Source organism: Trypanosoma cruzi, genomic scaffold (genome assembly GCF_000209065.1).
Source record: "Trypanosoma cruzi strain CL Brener 1047053516553 genomic scaffold, whole genome shotgun sequence".
NCBI classification, from domain to species: domain Eukaryota; phylum Euglenozoa; class Kinetoplastea; order Trypanosomatida; family Trypanosomatidae; genus Trypanosoma; species Trypanosoma cruzi.
Genome location: NW_001849457.1, coordinates 8761 through 25954, shown reverse-complemented (window position 1 = coordinate 25954; position 17194 = coordinate 8761). Strand labels below are relative to the sequence as shown.

The 17194-nt window shown below is 50.0% G+C and overlaps 6 protein-coding genes and 1 pseudogene across 6 annotated transcripts, besides 16 other annotated features; all 7 read left to right on the top strand.

Annotated features, from left to right (window-relative positions):
- Positions 1–564, top strand: Tc00.1047053507925.69 (hypothetical protein, conserved; the record flags this gene model as incomplete). Its single annotated transcript, XM_803722.1, has 1 exon — positions 1–564. A coding segment is annotated over one exon (564 nt), but the record flags the coding sequence as incomplete, so codon positions are not given.
- Positions 1–10675: a sequence feature (heterozygous, Esmeraldo-like haplotype).
- Positions 746–810: a sequence feature (A-rich).
- Tc00.1047053507925.60 (calcium-binding protein, putative) lies at positions 1368–2906 on the top strand (the record flags this gene model as incomplete). Its single annotated transcript, XM_803721.1, has 1 exon — positions 1368–2906. The coding sequence occupies one exon, from the start codon at positions 1368–1370 to the stop codon at positions 2904–2906; it is 1539 nt and encodes a 512-aa protein (XP_808814.1).
- Positions 1485–1508: a sequence feature (AT_rich).
- Positions 1625–1688: a sequence feature (CT-rich).
- Positions 2913–2971: a sequence feature (T-rich).
- Tc00.1047053507925.50 (hypothetical protein, conserved) lies at positions 3321–8912 on the top strand (the record flags this gene model as incomplete). The annotated part of the gene is made up of 1 exon (XM_803720.1): positions 3321–8912. One exon carries the CDS (start codon positions 3321–3323, stop codon positions 8910–8912), a length of 5592 nt encoding a protein of 1863 aa, XP_808813.1.
- Positions 3349–3383: a microsatellite.
- Positions 8913–8968: a sequence feature (A-rich).
- On the top strand, positions 9325–10227 carry Tc00.1047053507925.40 (pyridoxal kinase, putative; the record flags this gene model as incomplete). The annotated part of the gene is made up of 1 exon (XM_803719.1): positions 9325–10227. The coding sequence occupies one exon, from the start codon at positions 9325–9327 to the stop codon at positions 10225–10227; it is 903 nt and encodes a 300-aa protein (XP_808812.1).
- Positions 10407–10435: a sequence feature (AT_rich).
- Positions 10490–10552: a sequence feature (CT-rich).
- Positions 10601–10621: a sequence feature (AT_rich).
- Positions 10676–11468: a sequence feature (areas merged during assembly that could not be assigned to a particular haplotype. This can correspond to areas where the two haplotypes were merged or to regions with more than two copies in the genome that were merged during assembly.).
- Positions 10687–10715: a sequence feature (AT_rich).
- Positions 10806–10878: a sequence feature (A-rich).
- Tc00.1047053507925.30 (hypothetical protein, conserved) lies at positions 10960–11595 on the top strand (the record flags this gene model as incomplete). Its single annotated transcript, XM_803718.1, has 1 exon — positions 10960–11595. The coding sequence occupies one exon, from the start codon at positions 10960–10962 to the stop codon at positions 11593–11595; it is 636 nt and encodes a 211-aa protein (XP_808811.1).
- Positions 11469–17194: a sequence feature (heterozygous, Esmeraldo-like haplotype).
- Positions 11738–11762: a sequence feature (AT_rich).
- Positions 11829–16166, top strand: Tc00.1047053507925.20 (hypothetical protein, conserved; the record flags this gene model as incomplete). Its single annotated transcript, XM_803717.1, has 1 exon — positions 11829–16166. One exon carries the CDS (start codon positions 11829–11831, stop codon positions 16164–16166), a length of 4338 nt encoding a protein of 1445 aa, XP_808810.1.
- Positions 16552–16590: a sequence feature (A-rich).
- On the top strand, positions 16729–17194 carry Tc00.1047053507925.10 (annotated as a pseudogene; the record flags this gene model as incomplete).

Here is a 17194-nt window from a genome sequence, read left to right as displayed (position 1 = left end):
GACCGCGATGCTCTTGTGCAGATTGAGAAGATGCGAAACTCACCCGAGGTGCAGCATGCCCAGCGGATGCAGGAGGAGGAGGAGAAAAAGAAAAAGGATAGTGAGAAGTGGAAGAAACAGACCGAATACTTGGAACGCATTCAACAGGGGTCGAAAAGGCAAAAGGGGAATAACAGCGGCGGACGCAATGTGTGGCTGGAAAGAGGCAGTGCCGCTCTTATTAACCAGGCACACGGGAAACAGTCAGAGACACAAGAAAAAGAACAACCGCAGCAACAGCAGGGGTCCCAAGAGACTTTATGGGGAAAAAATAATAAACATGCCAGTCAAAACAGCGGCAATGGGCGTTCTTTGTCTGCCGATGCCACCAGTACTCGTCCTACTGCTTGGGGTGCAGCGCAGGAACGGCAGCAGCCTCGCCTATCATTGCTTCCCATAGGAGCTGCGGGGTATTACCCGAACCCAGAGGATTTTCCGGCGTTGCCCACGAGGAACCCCTCTCGAGCACTGGGACTGCCACAAGCGAAACGAACCTCGCGACCGAATGCGTGGTACCGCAAATGAGCCTCAGAGAAGCAAAGAGGAATGGTGTCTGGGGATGTGTATGGGCGTGTGTCTGCGCCACTGATGGATGACGAGGATGGGAAAAAAGGACAGGGACGAAGAATACGGTAAATGAGAGGGTTCCATCGGGCAGCATCAGAGAAAAACGGTGCTGTTGGTTAATTGCCGCTGCCTTGGGTGATTCTCTTTTTTTTTTTTCTTCCTTGTTTTTGCTCTTCATTGTTTTCCCTTTTTTTTTTTTTTTTTCAGCGTTTCAATTGCTTTTGCCCAGTGGTGCTTGTTTTTCACCCGTGGGCCGGTGCCGCCGGTCAGCGTGGGAGAAAAAAAAAACGGGGAGGGGGTTTCCCATTGAACAAACATGAAAAAAAAAATCATATTGGAAACATTTAAAAGAAGAGAACGTCTTTTCGCTACGACCCTTACAGTTTTTACTTATTACCGCCCCCATTTGTATGCAGACACACCGCCTTTCTTTTATTTTTGCCCCCCTCTCCCTCCCCCACGGCACGCGCAATTGCTGCGAGAGAAGAATGAGGGATGCAGAAGAAAAAGTGAAAAATGATTTGATTGAGCCACACAAACCCCAGTGCGTGTGCATTTAGCCAAATGCGTCACCTCATTTTGTGAATGGGGAAATTCTGCAAACAGGAGGTGAGCGGGTGCGAGTAGACGGTGACGTGAATGAAGAGCGGCGTTGAGAGCGAGGGAGTGCGGGATCTCGGATTTGGGAGAAATGACGTTATGTGTTTGTCTATTTTCATTTTTTTCTTTTGTTACCATCAATAGTGGCGCATGCGTCTGCCATGCGGTGCGACGGTAAAGTGATTTTTTTGCCTTTGACGGGCCTCCTTCACTGGAGAGAAGGGGTGGATTACGCCTCACGCCTTTTTGCGGGGGGTGGAAAACGGCTTGGAGTTGACATTTTTTATTTTATTTTTATTTTTCCCTTCTTTTCTGTCCATTTCTCTCCCTATTTCCACATTTGTTTGCATACATTACTGTCTGACATGCACGCAACCAAACGCTCAAAGGTGGGTGGGGGGGAAAAGGGAAGCCCAACAAGGCGGGAAGCAAAAGAAGAAAAGAAGAAAAGGAAAAAAACAGCAGGGAAGGAAGGAGCGAAGTCAAACAAAAGGGACTGGGCGGACGGTGTGTTGCTTGAATATTTTTGTGACACTTTTTCACGTTGTGTGTCGCTCTTGCAGATCTCTGTCCGAATGGATACGACGCTTTACAGTGAGGTGAATCGTCTCGAACGCGGTGACTTTCTTTTTTTTCACTGTGTGCAGCTCTCACAACACGAGCGTGACGTGCAGCGGTACTTCTTTGGATGCTACTTTCCGCGCTGGCGTGGGTTCTACCTGGAGGAGGTGAGGGATATGCCAGGCCCTCTAGGCTACAAGGTGCAGCGACACTTTCCTGCCTATCCCTTTGACGTGTATCTGAAGGACAATGGTGAACACTTTCTCACGGATGACTTCCAGGAGGGTTCTATATTCACTTTGGGAGCCTCGCAAAATCAGCGTGACGGCGAGTCGAAGCGATATAAAGTAGTGCACTGCGACGATAGTCGTCTGCGCACGCGCACGGGCACGACTCTTGCAGACATTGGCAATGACATCACGACGAAGTTGAATCAAACACACCGTGTCCCTGGCGAGGTGATAGATCTCCTGCGTGAGATTAGAGATGCGTATGTTGTGTATGCCGGCAATGGCATTCCTGAGATTGGTATCAAGGCAATGGGACGTCACTTTCGCCACGTCAGCGAGGATGGAAAGCGGTGGATGTCGTTGGAGAACATTGGAAAGCTTGTTCGTGACTCTCGTGCCTTTTCCACCACATTGTCATTTGAGGACACGCAGAAGACGAATTCCACGATTAGCAATAATGCAAGGAGCATTCATGAAGCCTTTCCGCAGAATGAAGAAGGCTGCATTGACTATGATTTATTCATGGACTACGTTCGTGGGCCGATGAGCCAAAAACGGAAGGATGCCGTCTGGGAAATATTCCGCAAGCTTGACTTTGATGGAGACGGCTACCTCAACATCTTAGACATTCAGGCCCGCTACAATGCGCAGCAGCACCCTGTGGTGGCGGTGGAGAGACTCTTTTCCGCGGACAAACTGCTTAAGGGCTTCCTCACCGTTTGGGATGAGAACAAACAATACGGGTTGATCCCATACGCCGAGTTTATCGACTACTACAACGGCGTCAGCGCGGTAATTGCGGACGACTACATCTTTTTTGATATTCTCCGGAATCAATGGAAGGTCATGCGTGACTGGGGAGGGACGGTGGGGACGAGGAGAGGGAAGAGTGAGGTTTCGACGATGTAAACTACGAAAGAAAAAATAAAAAAAAAGAGAAGGAAGCAAATAGAAAACAAACAAACAAACAAGAATTTAATTACAAATGCGTTGGGATGGATGTCGTGTCCGTGATCGGGGACACAGAGCCGGCCGGAACGCATATACCATGTACGCACTGTCCTTGGTTTTTTTTCTTTACTTGATTTTGTGGATGTAGGCTTATCTCGGAGAGTTTTCTTTTTTGTCGTGTTGTTGGTTGGGCGGTACATTGTGTTTTGTATGAATGATGTGTTGTCTGTCACTCTCCGGTCAGTGTCTCTGCTTCTTTTTCCGAATTTACTTTTTTTCTCTCTTCATCCCCAACCCATTTATTGAAAAAACGTAATACCCCGCAGTCGCTTTTTCTTTAGAATATAAGTGTTGTGCTACAGCCTAATATACATGTCGGGACAACTGGTGTTAGTGTGTCCCAACACCACCACCACCACGACCACCAACACTACCTCTTCCTCTTTTCACCACAGTTATTCCGATGCGTGCTATTTTATAGTCATGGAGCTTCCGGCAATGTGTGATGCTCGCGTGTGTCAAGAGCATGTGAGATCAACACCAGGCAGAGGGCCGGATCTCGCACACGACACCATATTGGAGGAGGAAGTGAGCTGCAATGCACGAAAGAGCGGTGTAGCAACGGATCTTGAGAATGACACGGGAGCAGCCAGGGAAGGCAACAGTGCGGGAGTCGTTGTTGTCATTACTGTGGATACCGTTTCTGGGCAACTTATACACGCAGGTGTTCCACAGAAGGATCTTTTTGCTTCTATGTCTGACGCCATGCGCGCAATCCCTACTTTATGCTCGCGCACATCCTTCCCATTTGAGGTGCGCGTTGTGTGTGAGTTTGTTGCGTTTGCCGGTGGTTGTCTCACAGAGGAAACCATAAATCTGCTTTTTATTGAATCGAGTACGCTAATTATGGGGGGTAACGGTACCACATTTCATGCTCATGCCGTAGGTGAGGAGGCCGACCCGTTTTCCTTTTCGCCCATGAACCGCTGCATTCCGCCTATTTTTTCTGTTGACAAGGCAAGATGGGTCCACATCCCACTGCGAATTGCGGTATCAGCTCTTCAACAGCCTCTCACAAGTAGCGGTGTACATTCGTGGACGCTTGGCGATCGCAGTTCAACACCCTACAAATTGTTTTCTAGCGTCTTGGATGACGATTCGATAACGCCGTACCTGTACTTTTCACCGGGTGTGGATGTAACACATTGCTGCGTCTTGAAGGAAGCGGTGAGGCGTTTGTTGGTTCCCTTTAGAGCGGGTAGAGACCGCACGAATTCACTGAATACCAACATGGATTTGGATGGCAACCCTGTTTTGGCTCCTCCGCTCATCAATGAGCTTTTTCCACCGCTTCCCAAGCAGGCGGGCCGCGGTGCGTTGGGCCAATGTGATTGTCTTTGGAACGAGGAGCTTATTCGCTTCTGTAACGCGTTTGGCTTGGGGGACTGGTGCTGTCGATTGGCTCTTGGTTCATGTACCGCCATCACCTTGCCACATTCATTCAGGATTTCTTCTGTTGCTCTTCTTGTTGTTCGACTGAGTCGCCTGGCAGTTTCCGGATGTTTCTATGATTACAAGCCATCATCTGCAAAGGTGCAGTTGGACCCTTATGTCTCCGCACTGGAGACGGAGTTTCAACTGCTCATTTTACATGAACCGTTGCAAAACCAAACAGATGAGGAGAAACTTGGGGCAATTTCTTCACTGACATGGCGGCGGGGCACGGATTTTGCTGGTCACAAGAACATTGTTGAGCAGAATGAGCGGGTTAAGGAATGCGCGGAGAGATTTGTGGATCCACTTCCGCCTTGTGAAGATCATGTGGCAGGCATTTTTGCTGCCTATTTGGAGCGGTATGGATCAGGGACAAAAGTTAGTTTGGCGCATGCGGGTACTGTGATTTTGCAGGAGGACAAAATAGCACACGAGATGGGGCAAGTCGCAAGCAGCTACCAACGCTTCATGTCCCCTATAAAAACCAGGAAATCGCCAATGAAGAGGCGAGGCCTCCCTCCTTCATCGCCTAAAGGGCGAAATAGCCTTGCAACAAATCTGGCGAATGCCGCATCGGGACGCCGAAACGATTTAGACGTTAGTGCGGTGGACCCAGTCTCTGCGAACAAGAGCCTACAGTCAATTCTTCAATTACTTGCTGAACATGTTAAGGCACATGGTCTTCGTCCTGTTGTTACTGTTGGAGCGCTATTTCCCGTGTTTTATTCTTGTTCTTTTCGTTCTTCCCTTGTGGGTATAAATTCTGACGCGGCATCAGTGAATGACGGTGGTGGATTCTTGCAGACCTTTTGGGGAAGGGAATCCCTGCACGTGGACCGATTTCAAATGGCAGACAGTTGGGTTCCACGTGTCTGTGTGAGCGATGATACACAGGTAAGCATCATCGCATCTATTATTGTGTCTGTTGGTTGGGTTGTGAGCTGGCTGTTAAGCGAACTTGATGAGGAGAGGGATGTGGCTCAATTACTGCTGGAGTCCAGGGCTTGGGTGCGGGATATCATTCTTTTGGTGGCCAACTCAGCGGCTGCCACTTCGTGCATTCGCAAAGCTTTTTTAAAGCAGGAGGCGATGGAATGGGTATGGCGTTGTCTTGTGGAAATTTGCGAAGGAGCTCCAATGGCGTTTAGCCCCGTGGTGTGGGCAACAGCACAGCGCATTGAGCACATGACTTTTCAGGCCAGGGAGAATGGTTCTGGGTCTTTTGACAAAGAGGAGCATGATGATCACAAGAGCGGTGTCATTATAAACAGGACGGTACACAGGTTTTTAATGACGTTTTTTCTTTCGGAAGGCGGTTTTTTCCCGAGGGAACTTGTGCAACATCGGATAGTTCTTCTCTCACACCCATCGCGGCTTTCATCTATCATCAACGTCCAAATGTTGGTTCCACCTTCGAAGATGCAGGGGTCCTCTGCAGAAACATTAGATGAGGAGGAACCCTCTTGGAATAACTCGCGGGAGGGGCTGTTTCCATTGACGCCCATGCGTCATTTGAACCCACCCGTCGAATGCGATGAGGAGTTCCCCCTTCTCTCGTGGTCGGGCAAGGGCCCTACACCGACGCTAAGCATGCTGCAGGGCCTTATGCACCCATTTTCACAACCCCTTTGTATGCCATTATGCTTTGAAGGGGTGGAGTTTACCATTTCCTTGCCTTCTCTTTCGTACGTCACGCATGTGGCATTGCTGGTGGCGAATGCCATTCAGATGGCGCCTTATGCCGCGGCACTTTCTATTTCTCTCTCAACATTTTGTTACGTGGGCCAGACGCACGAGAGGAGTGTCTTGGAAGATGTTCCGCTCCCGCTATGTGTTAGCAGCCGATCATCTTTCGGTCGACAAATATCTCCGCATTTAATTTTTTTTGAGCTGCACCGCCCTTCCACTGAAGAGGCCCCCTTATCATTTGTAGAGGAGGTGGTTGCAGGCGTTGGTACGTCTGGTCGCAGTTTCAATCAAAACACGCCTGTTGTTGCACGTTATATGCGTCTCTCAATTCGCGGTTCGGGCTGCGATCCGATGGCGTTGCCCCCCATATTGGTGTTTGGCGAGCCTGTTGATTGTATTCCATGCGAAGAACTTCACGCCGTTGTCGGTTGCCAGACAAAATTGAGCCGCATGCTTTTTGCGGCACGGTCGCTTTTTGCCTGGGAGGCAGGAGACGATTTGACTGTTGAGCTCACAGACCCGAAGTCGCCTCGTTCTGTCGTGACGGCTGCGGCTCAAGACGGTGATGAGCCCGATAAAAGAAACAGCCACGTGGAAGAGGACCAGGAGGTGGGGGATGAGGAGAAACAGGGGACTGCAGCGGGAAAACACGCAAGCACAGCGCGGCTGGTTGGCACGTTGATGGCGACACACGGACGACAGGAGATGTACCTGCTGAAGGTTAACAGCGTTATCCCGGCAGATCTTTTTCAATTGAATTTTGAATTGACTGTGGCGATGGAGTCGAAGCGGCTTCAGAGCCACGTGCGCCGCTTTTATCGTGATGTTAGTTTGTACCGCACGGGTGTCCCACGTTGGGTCATGAACCCGGCATACCAGGTGCTCCCGCGCTCCACATTCCATCGCTCACAGCTCCCAGAGGAGGCAAAGGATACGGAGTTCATTAGGTACCGACAGAAGAAGCGGGGGGAAAAGAACGGGGAGTTTTGTGTCGGTAGTTCCAGTAGCGCTAGAGAAAAGAAAAAATGTCGGATGAAAAACGAAGAGCGAAAGCGATGCGCTCTTTGTTTTCGTGTGTTCTCGTGGTTCTCGGGCGTCAAGGAGTGCGATCGGTGCCAACGTCATGTATGCGAAAAATGTCTGTCGGAAAATCGTGTGCGTTTGCCTGAGCTTGGTATTCACGACTGCACCGCTTCTGTGTGCCTGGCGTGTTTGAAGAAAGTTATGCGGCTTGAGGAGACGTTGAGGGGGTTTCTCTGGAGTGAGGCTTTCGGTGAGGTGGAGAGCGACGTTGAAAAGGAAGAGACGATTGATTTCTACGCACGCTGCACAAAACCCCAACTGGAGTCGGTCCTGGCCCTGTACCCCCTTCCCTTACACAGCAGCTACGCGCATGCAAGCGTCTTGAGGACTTGTGACAAACGACCCTATCAACTGACAATGCACCCACTGACACGTGTTGTGAATGCGCCTGGTATGGACGACGAAAATAAAACGCTCTTTGAAGAGGTACTCGGGGTCATGGGATTCAACAAAAACTTATTGAGATGGCGTTGTGTCACGGAAGATGAATGGACGGATTCCATTACGCGCGTTAGCCGTCACGTGATTCTTTTGCTTCCTCATGGAGCTGCGGTTTCGCATGGGATACTGCGATACATGTTATCGGGGAACATCTGTGGAAATATTGAAGTTCAACTATACTTGGGGAACTCTTTGCATTCCCTTGAGCCATTTTCTGGAGCAGATATTGGCAGCCCTGGCGTCTCTCATGATGATGTTGATGGTGTGTCTGGTGTTGGCACTTTGAGGGAGGTGGTGCTGCAACGCGAGGAGATTAATCCGTCTCGAGAGGAAGAGGGGAAGGTGATATTTTCAACGTCAACCCCCGTTACGAATACGATTTCCAGAAATAGTGGTATTGATGCCGCATCTACAAACGGTACAACGACGCATCTGGCTGCTCTCTTTTTTATTGGGTCTGTCAGTGACCTTTTACTTTTGTACGTGGATCATTTTTCCCTTTGGGGTCAATTCACTCCCGAGGTACCACATGTGAACTCATCGTACTACAATTGCAGTCCTGATCTCTCGCGCTATGGCAGCCTTTCGACGAACATGGTACACGGTACGAGTGGTGTGTTGGGTATTGCCTGTCTTCCCCGCATGCTTCCCATGACACGCCTTATCCCGTTGCGCAATGTTACAGTGCACAACTCTGAAAAAGTCTTGATCGAGTTTGACTTTGGTGTTCCAGCGACAGTGTGCGGCTTTACACTGGAGTTGTACCACCCCGCCGTGATGACGGGAGGGCACGACGGCATCGCAACGGCACTGCGTCTTATTGGCGTCACAGCCTCTGGCTACCGCGGCAACATGGGCATATTTAAATTGCCGTGGCCTCCTCTTCCTTCACTTTCATCCTCCTCGTCATTGTTGTCTGATGCAAGTTTGCTGGATATTTTTTCATACGCGTACAGTCTGCCCTCGACCAGCCACAGTGTTGTCTCGGTGCTTGTCGAAGTGGTTGAGTGGCGGCTCGCGCCTTCTGCCGTTGGCAGGTATAAAATGAGGAAGTGGGGGAGGATGGGCGGCAGCTCCAGAAGTCACGGCGGTGGCGGTGGGTTGGAGAAAGGCCCTGAGCCCGAAACTTCTTCCCGGCGCGGTATTTATTTGGGGAGGTTGCAGTTCTGGACAAGTGCGAATGCGGATACACAGCGCATGGTGTGCAGCCACACGTACATCCCCATTCATGCCGCATTGGACGACTTGCACTGCTAGTTTATTTATCATTTATTTTATTTTTTATTTCGTCTTTTTTTTTTGTTATTTCTTTTGCCTGCGCGGCGGCGATTTTTGTGCGTTCCATGAGTGGAGGTTTTTTGGAATGCCGTCACGGGCCCGGCAACGCGTACGCAGGAAATAACAACCAACAACAAGGCGAAGAAAGAAGGGATTCAATTGAGACGAGTCTTCTTCGCACATCACTGCCAGTAATTATAGCGCCTCTGTTTTTTTTTTTTGTTTGTTTGTTTGGGGGGTACATGGGCTTCGCGTGTTTCTTCATGCACCAACATGATATCGGCATTTGATTTTGGTTCTCTGGGGAAAAAAGACCTTTTTTTTTTCTTTTTTGCTGCTTTGATGCCGAACATTTCAGTTTTAAGCAAACAATAAAAGATAAATAAATTCCATGAGCGAAGAGAAGACGATTCTGTCGATCCAATCGTATGTGACCCACGGCTATGTGGGAAACAAGGCAGCATCGTTCCCACTGCAGCTGCATGGGTTTGACGTGGATGGCGTCAACACGGTGAGCCTCTCGAACCACAGTGGCTATCCCATCATCCGCGGCCATCGCATGGACCTTCAGGAGTACGAAACCCTAATGGAAGGCATGCGTGCGAATAACTTCTTACCCGGCTATCGCTACATCATTACAGGGTACATCAACAATGCCGATATTGTGAGGAGGATCCGTGACACGGTTAAAGAAATCCGCACACTGCGTGAGAAGGAAGGAAAGAAGCTTACGTTCTTCTGCGACCCGGTTATGGGCGATGATGGCATCATGTACTGCAAACAGGAAGTCTTGGAGGCGTACAGGGAGCTTATTCAGTGCGCAGATGTTGCAACTCCGAACTACTACGAGGCAAGCCTGTTGAGTGGCGTCAATGTAACGGATATGACGACTGCCTTGCAGGCAACCGACTGGTTCCATGCGCAGGGCACCCAAAATGTTATTATCAAATCCTTCCGCACGAAGGAGGACCCTCAAAATTTACACTTTCTCTTCTCTACCATGGCGACGGGTGGTAAAACACCGCAGCGGTTTACTGGCGTTGTGCCCTACCATGAGGGACGCTACACCGGAACTGGCGATCTTTTTGCGGCATCCCTTTTGGCTTTTTCCCACCAGCACCCAATGGAGGTTGCGGTGGGAATAGCGATGGGTGTCCTGCAGGACGTCATCTTGGCGACGCGCAACGAAGGTGGTGACGGCACGAGTTCCCTGATGAACCGCGAGTTACGCGTGACGAAGTCGGTCCAGTCACTTCTGAACCCTGCCAATGTGGCTGAAGTGAGGCCGATGTGATTGGCGTCCGTATTGGATAAACATTTTTTTCCTGCCAACGATGATTTGGTTCTTACCATCATGCACAAATATAAAGAAGCAGGCATATATATATCAATCAATCAATAAATACATAAATATCAATATAAAAATACGTCCAGGGGTAGCCATGCAGGGGAGAAAATGAGGGGAAAGACACGTTTTTTTCTTTATTATTATTATTATTTAACTGTTAACTCTTGTGCCTCGCACGCATTTTTAGTAATTATGTAAAAACGACAAGGAAAGAGACAGAGAGAAAGAAAGAAAGACAGAGAAAGAGAGAGAGAGGGAGGGAGGGAGGGAGGGGATAGTTATATTTCGTGTTAAGAAACGTTTTTGATGTTATGCTACCTATATATAATTTTTTTTTTTTGGAAAATGTAGACACAAGCTTCCTGCTCCATTTGTGCGTTTTAAGTGATATATTTTTCTAAACGGAATTTATTATTATTATTATTTATTTTTATGAAGGGGCATAGGTATTTTATCACTTGCAATGACGGATGGTAGGACGACTATGTGTGTGTTTGAGAGCGAAAGTAAACGAAGAGGGCTACTTTTTTTTTTTCTTCTATCTATCTCACTTTCTCCTTTTCTCTTTTTTTTTTTTTTTTTTTTTTTTTTTTTTTTGGGAAGCATAGTGAGGGGAGCGGGCGGCGGGCATCTTATGGTCAAGGCGCCAGCGAGTCGTGTGGAGCATTTTTTTGCACAATGACGGCCGACCTCGTTTTCTGCGAGGTGAAAAAGGAGCAGGACGGCGGAAGACACAGCGCTGTCGTGGAGGCGCTGGAAAAGTGGTGTTTTTTGCCGTACCCGGAGTGCACCCGCAGTCGGCTGGAGCAGGTGAATATATTTTTTGTGGCCTCCTGCCGCACCCCAGCGACGGACACGACGGAAGGTGCGGAGGATGTTTCGTCGGCAATGGTCGGCGTGGTGGGGGTCGTGTGGGTGCCTCTTGCGCCCGGCGTCCAGGTGGAAGGTTACATTCAGCTTGTCCTTGTGCTGCCAACGCATCGCAGACGCCACATTGCACAGCAGCTGCTGCGACGTGCCTTGCGGCTTGTGGAGGGCGGCGACCCGAGCAGAAAGATTGTCCGGTGGCGGTTGCACACAATGACGCCATCGCAGCAAACCACTGCGTACCTCCGCAGGGTGTTGCCCGAAAGCGATGACTCGGCGTCGCGTGAGCAGTTGCTGGAGGAGATGGAGCGGCTGGTGGCTGCTGTGCCACGCGTGTACGAGACCCTGGGGTTTGACATTCGAAGGAACATGTACGCGTACTACGACAACTCCGCAGACGCGGTGGAGATGGTGAAGGTTGTGCAGGGGGCGAGAAAACGCTGCTGACATTTTTTTTTTTTTTTTGAAAGAGGGTGGAAGAGGCGCAAAAGACGAAAGAAAAAAAAAACAAAAAACGAAGGGTTACTAGACGAGACTCAACTCGTTTGATGACTGTGGCCGAATTCCTACGCGTGTGTTGACGTCGTGCTTATTTTTTATTTTTTATTTTATTTCTACTGCCCTTTTTTTTTTTTGCTGTTTTGCGTCAGTTAGGAGGTGTTGTGTACATCCACCCAAAAATGCCCGTCCCGCTGAAATCCTTCACGAAGTCCAAGTGGCTGGCGTTTTTTGCGGAGCTCACGGCGAAGCTCGCGCACCACAACGTGATGGTGGTGATGGAGGGATGCGAGGTGATCAAACGTATACTCGTGTCACGCGTGTCCGTCGCCGCCTTTTTGGAGGAGGGCGAGCTGCTAACGCATCTTGTGGATATAATTGCAGGTGAGATGCTGTCTAGTGAGCGCCGAAGCGGGAGGCCACCGCTTTTTATGGCTGAGAAGCTTCTTTTTACACAACTCGAGACACTTTCCCTCTTTATTGATATGATGCTTGCACTACACGCGGATAAAAATCCATATTACTGCCTGCTGGTGTTGGCACGTGCCGGGGCGATTTTGATGACACTTGTCAAATTGTTGCAACGGCAGCACCCACGTTTTTTTGGGATCATCGGGACGATGGTGAAATTGCTTTTGTCGTTACCGCTCGGGCGGGAGGTACGGGGTTTGCCGCTCAATGAAAGCCAATCAGTTGCGTTCACATGCCATCTGCAGCAGCTGCAGGCGGCGGTGGCCCAGCACGAGGAAATTCTACAGGAGACGTTGGAAACTCTGCAGGCGCTATGCTTTGCTACGGACGGCCCGATGCGTTACTGCAGTCACAGTTTGTTGAACATGGCAGTGCATCGCCTTCGACGTTTGAAAAAACGGAGTAAACAAGGCAGCAGCGCTGGAGAAGCGTCCTCTGCAAGGCACGACGTTGGGCTGAATAGAACTGAATATATTTCTGCCGACAATTTCATGGAAAGCAGTCTCAGAAGTCATGACGCAACGTGCCTTGCCGCGGATGAGACCAAAATATCCATAAACACAGCCGTGGATGGGGAGGATGCGATCCTCGAGGAAGTTGCAGATGTTTCCATTCCTGAAGAGGAGTACACAGACTGCTTTGATCGCCTGTCAAAAGCTGGTTCTCATGAGGAGTTTTTGTTTATGATGAACCGTTTGTGGTGCATAACCGTGGCGGCTGGAGATGAACTACAGCGTCGGTTTACAAGCCTTAATTTCAGCCGGGCATTTAAACGTTTTCTTGAGACCATGCCATCCAACCAGCAGGATCAGGTGGTGTTTACCTCCGTGCTGCTGTGGTTATCGCACATGATTTCTGGCTTTCACCTTCGTAGTGAGACGCGTGACAGCATCGCGTCTGTCGCTGGATCCTCGCTCATAAAAATTGTTCTTCAAGATTTGAACGCTCGGGATATGTTACTGCCACAGCGGGATGCATCGGATCTCTCCACCATTGACACATCCACACACGCCGCAAGCGCCGTCTCCACGTCTAGAGTTAACATGAGTGCATCTTCCCCGATGCGGTGCGAGAGACCCGGCGGCCTTGTGGAACGGCCATCGATCTCACTTGTTGTTCTCTCCTTTCTTCTTATTGCCGAGCGTGCGTGTGGGCCGCAGGAGATGGGACAGTGGATTCGTGACGCGGGTCTGTTTGCTCTGATTGAGTCCCTCATTCGAAATGTGGAGAGGACTAAATCTGCGTTGATTGACACGCCGACCACAGTTGACGGGGCACTGTCGGACGAGGTGTATCTTGCCTGCGCCATGGCATCTACGCGAACGGAACACACCACTCTTGCCGCCCTCGCCTGCAAACTTCTTTCGTCTGTCATTTGGAATCATTACATGGTGCTAAATAAATTGCTTGCGCCAGAGACCCTTCAAATGTTGCGGTCGACAATCCCGCTTTTGATGACGATTGGCATTCACAACCCGACACTCACATCTGCCATTGAAAGTGTGTCTGGATCCGCCATTCATCACTTACCCAGTTGCCAGCGTGCGTCACGCCATACTTCCTTGGGTGAGTGCAGTCTGGTGGCGTTGGATGCCTGTTTTTGGCTCATGGAGTTTTCTCGGATGGATGCGGTGTGCCTGAGGGATGTCATCCCAATGCTCCCAGCAGTCTCGCGGGCAACGCGTCATAGTATTCATCCGCCTCTTCGCGCCTCCGTCTACCGCTGCCTTTCGCGTCTATGTACTTCGTCTGCAGAACTTATGACCATCCTTCATGAGATGCCATCGGTCTTGAGCGCCGCCGTCAACAGCGTGTTGGAGTACACGAAGACCGCACCACAATGGGAGGCGGCAGCTGCAGCAGAGTGGTTGGCGCATGTCATTCGCATCGCCTCCAGCGACGCCAAGGTGGAGCAGAATTTTGATTTTATCCAGACGGCGCTCCCAGTTAAACTGCTGGAGTTGGCCTCTTCCAATGGCATTACATACGCTACTGCCGCCATGCTGTCCTTGATGACATCTCTCTTTGAGCAACAAGGCCGCTTGGCTGAGTTTCACCAGAATACTTTTAGCAATGTTCTTTTGCCCTATGGTAAGCGATCACTGGAGTGTTGGTTGCAACTTCTTCTTGTGGCGACGCAAACAAACGAGAAACTGGAGCATGTAAGTGAAGCGCCAATACCAGCGGCGACAACCACAAAGGATGCACTCTCACGATTCTTGAGCGGTATTGAGGGCATTTCGGTACAGTTCTCTTTTGTTTGTTCGCTGGCTCAGGGACTGCTGTTTCTCTTTGCCTCCAATACAGTTGTGAGGGAACAAATTTCAGACGACGTTATATGCGATTTTATCATAAGTGTCTTTGCTCTTCCGTCGCCGGATGACATTTTTGACATGTTATCATCCCGCTTCGGCGTGAAGGTGGAGCAGCACAGAACGTTGGAGGATTCTTACGAGGCCATGCTGCAGTGGGTGATGGAGTTCTTTTCTCTTTGGTTTACTCCCGCCAGTCGTGCGGAGAAGAATCCACTCAGCCTGCCGTCCACGTTTTTTACGCATCTTTGTAAAGTTATAAGAAACAACCGCCTGTCACAGCGGATTCGCGCACATGTCTGTTCCTTCGTCTCCGGCATTGTTATTGTGCGATGCGATGCTCTCTATGAGGTGCTCGCGGCGTCTAGTGGCGATCTCTTTGTGGCATCACTTCTTGTTCATCCTGCTTCTTCTGTCAGTGGAATGCAGTGCCGCCTTTTGTCGCTTTTTGCGCTGGCGAATGATAAGGCGCACGAGCTTGGCTGGGTCGCCGCAAAGGTGACGGAGCTTGACGGACAAGTGCAGGCATTGAAGAAGAATGGAGGCGTGGTAGGGGGAGACGAGATGAATTCTCTCGCAATGACACTTTCCTTCGTGAGTAGCGCCCTGGCCTTTTCTGAGTGTCGTGCCCTGTCGCGGGACGTCAGGCAATCGTTTTGCTCTTCATTTCGCATTTTGTTGGGCTACGAGACGACTCAACGTGCGGCCTTTCAGGCGTCTGCGGCACTTGCGCGCAGTAATGAGGGGCGACGCTGCCTCCTGCATGAAGTCTGTTCCACCGGCGACCCGCTTTCTCGTTCATGTTTTGGCCGTATTTTGGGTGTCACACTTGGCGTCTTGCAATCGGGTGAACACCTGCAGCTGCAGAAGGAGAACAACGACGCCATGAAGCATGTTCCCTTGGGCGAGCGGGAGGCATTAAGAGCAGCTGTCGTAATGTCTGGATTTGATATCTGCGCCACGGCGTGTGGGAAAGGCGGGGTGCCTTTTACGCATGCTGTGATGAAATTGAAGGGTGTTGAGCACATAGAGTCTCTCTTTCTGAAGCACGAACGCCAGCGTGTGCCGACACCGTTGGGTCTATTTCGACTTTTAGCGGCGATTTCTTTTCAGTTGGAGGCGCAGCTTGCCATTGTACGGCGGGCGGAACTCATGACAATTCTGATAGAGACTGCAGGAAGCACAAATCACACAGGGACTTTGTCTTTGTTGACGCTCCGCAACCTCTGCTTTAATTCCACTTTAAAGACGCAAATATGTCAAGACAGTCGCATTCTTCTTACATTTAAGGCAGCCTTGATGGCAACTCCATCGCCGCAAACTGGGACGCACGAAAATAGCAGCCCCAAACCAAAAGATTGCATGAAGATTGTCCTCTCCTCACAGAATGAGGTGGGGGAGAAGCGGGCCTCTCTGCAAACGTTTCTGGAGGAGAGAATGTCGTGGCAGTCGAGAAATTCAGAGTGTGTGAGCAGCATAGATGATTCCTTAGGAGACCTGGATATATTTCGCCGTCAGGAGTTGGCTGTGACAGCCTTCTGGTCCCTCATGTACGACAACCAACGGGGGAAGTCATATGTCCGCGGTGTTTTCAACCACTCACCGACCGTGAACATAAACAAACTTTTGACGACTTGCTCGGACCTTACCGTGTGCGCCCCGGATTTTGCAAAGTACTCGGAGAAGATGTCAGAGGCCATTGGAAACATCAAGTTTTTGGGAAAGGGTGCTATTTGAGTCCAGGCGCCATAGGGGCCGAGGTGAGTTGATAATCGATATTGCATCGAGAGGGTCGTGGGGAGGGGGTGCTAGCTTCCATAGATATTGATCGATAGGGAACGGCAGATGAAAAGATAAAATGGAAGAGTTCCTATTTCAAAGCATAGATGTTTGTCTCGGGATCACATTGTTGTTCGAGTATAAACCATTCCTTGAGGGCGGTGGCATATTATTGACTGTTGTTCTTGTGTTAGTTGTTTCTGTTTTTTTTTTTGTGTGTGTCTTCTCCGTTTACTGAACGTCACGGTCAAGCGGTTCATCAACGCGGTGGACCTCCGCGGCGCATTCCTTCTTACTTGCCGAAATGGAGGCATCTCTCCGTATGTGCAGAAATATCTCTTACTTTTTTTTTTCTTCTTTTTTTTTTCTTTTCTGTTATTTTGTTGGTTTGTCACACAGCACCTCTTTTTTTGCTTTCGGCTTTCTGCATCTGTTGTGGGGGTAGGGGGTTTTATTTTCTTTCTTTGTGTGTTAAGGGCCGGGGGTGGGGCGAGCGAACAAACGCGACGGTTCTGACAAAATGGCAGATGCCGCAAAGAAAGCAGCGGTGCTTCTTCTTGTGCGCCAGTTGCTTGCGCGCGAGGGGGTAGACACCGGCGTTGAAACAAAACCGCTGCCTGAGAAGTACGAGGACCTCCGCGATGGGGCGATTCTGTACCGTATTCTTGCTCGCATATCCCCACAGACCTTTCCGGATGCCGACGAGATGACCGAACAGGCGCCGTCGAGCCGTCAGAACTGGGTGGTGCGGAAAGGGAACCTCGTGGCACTTGTGCGGCACATGAACGATTATGCCCATCAGTTTCTTGGCGCACCGGAAACGTTGAATCTTACGCTTCTTATAAGCCCAACGGAAATTGCAAATTACCGGAGTTGAGTGAAGAATCAAAGACGCCGTTGGAACTTGAAAAGGGCATGGAATGTTTGATGGACTGACAGATATTTTTGTTGTGATGGTTGTGCTCAGCGGTGATCCCGCAGTATTG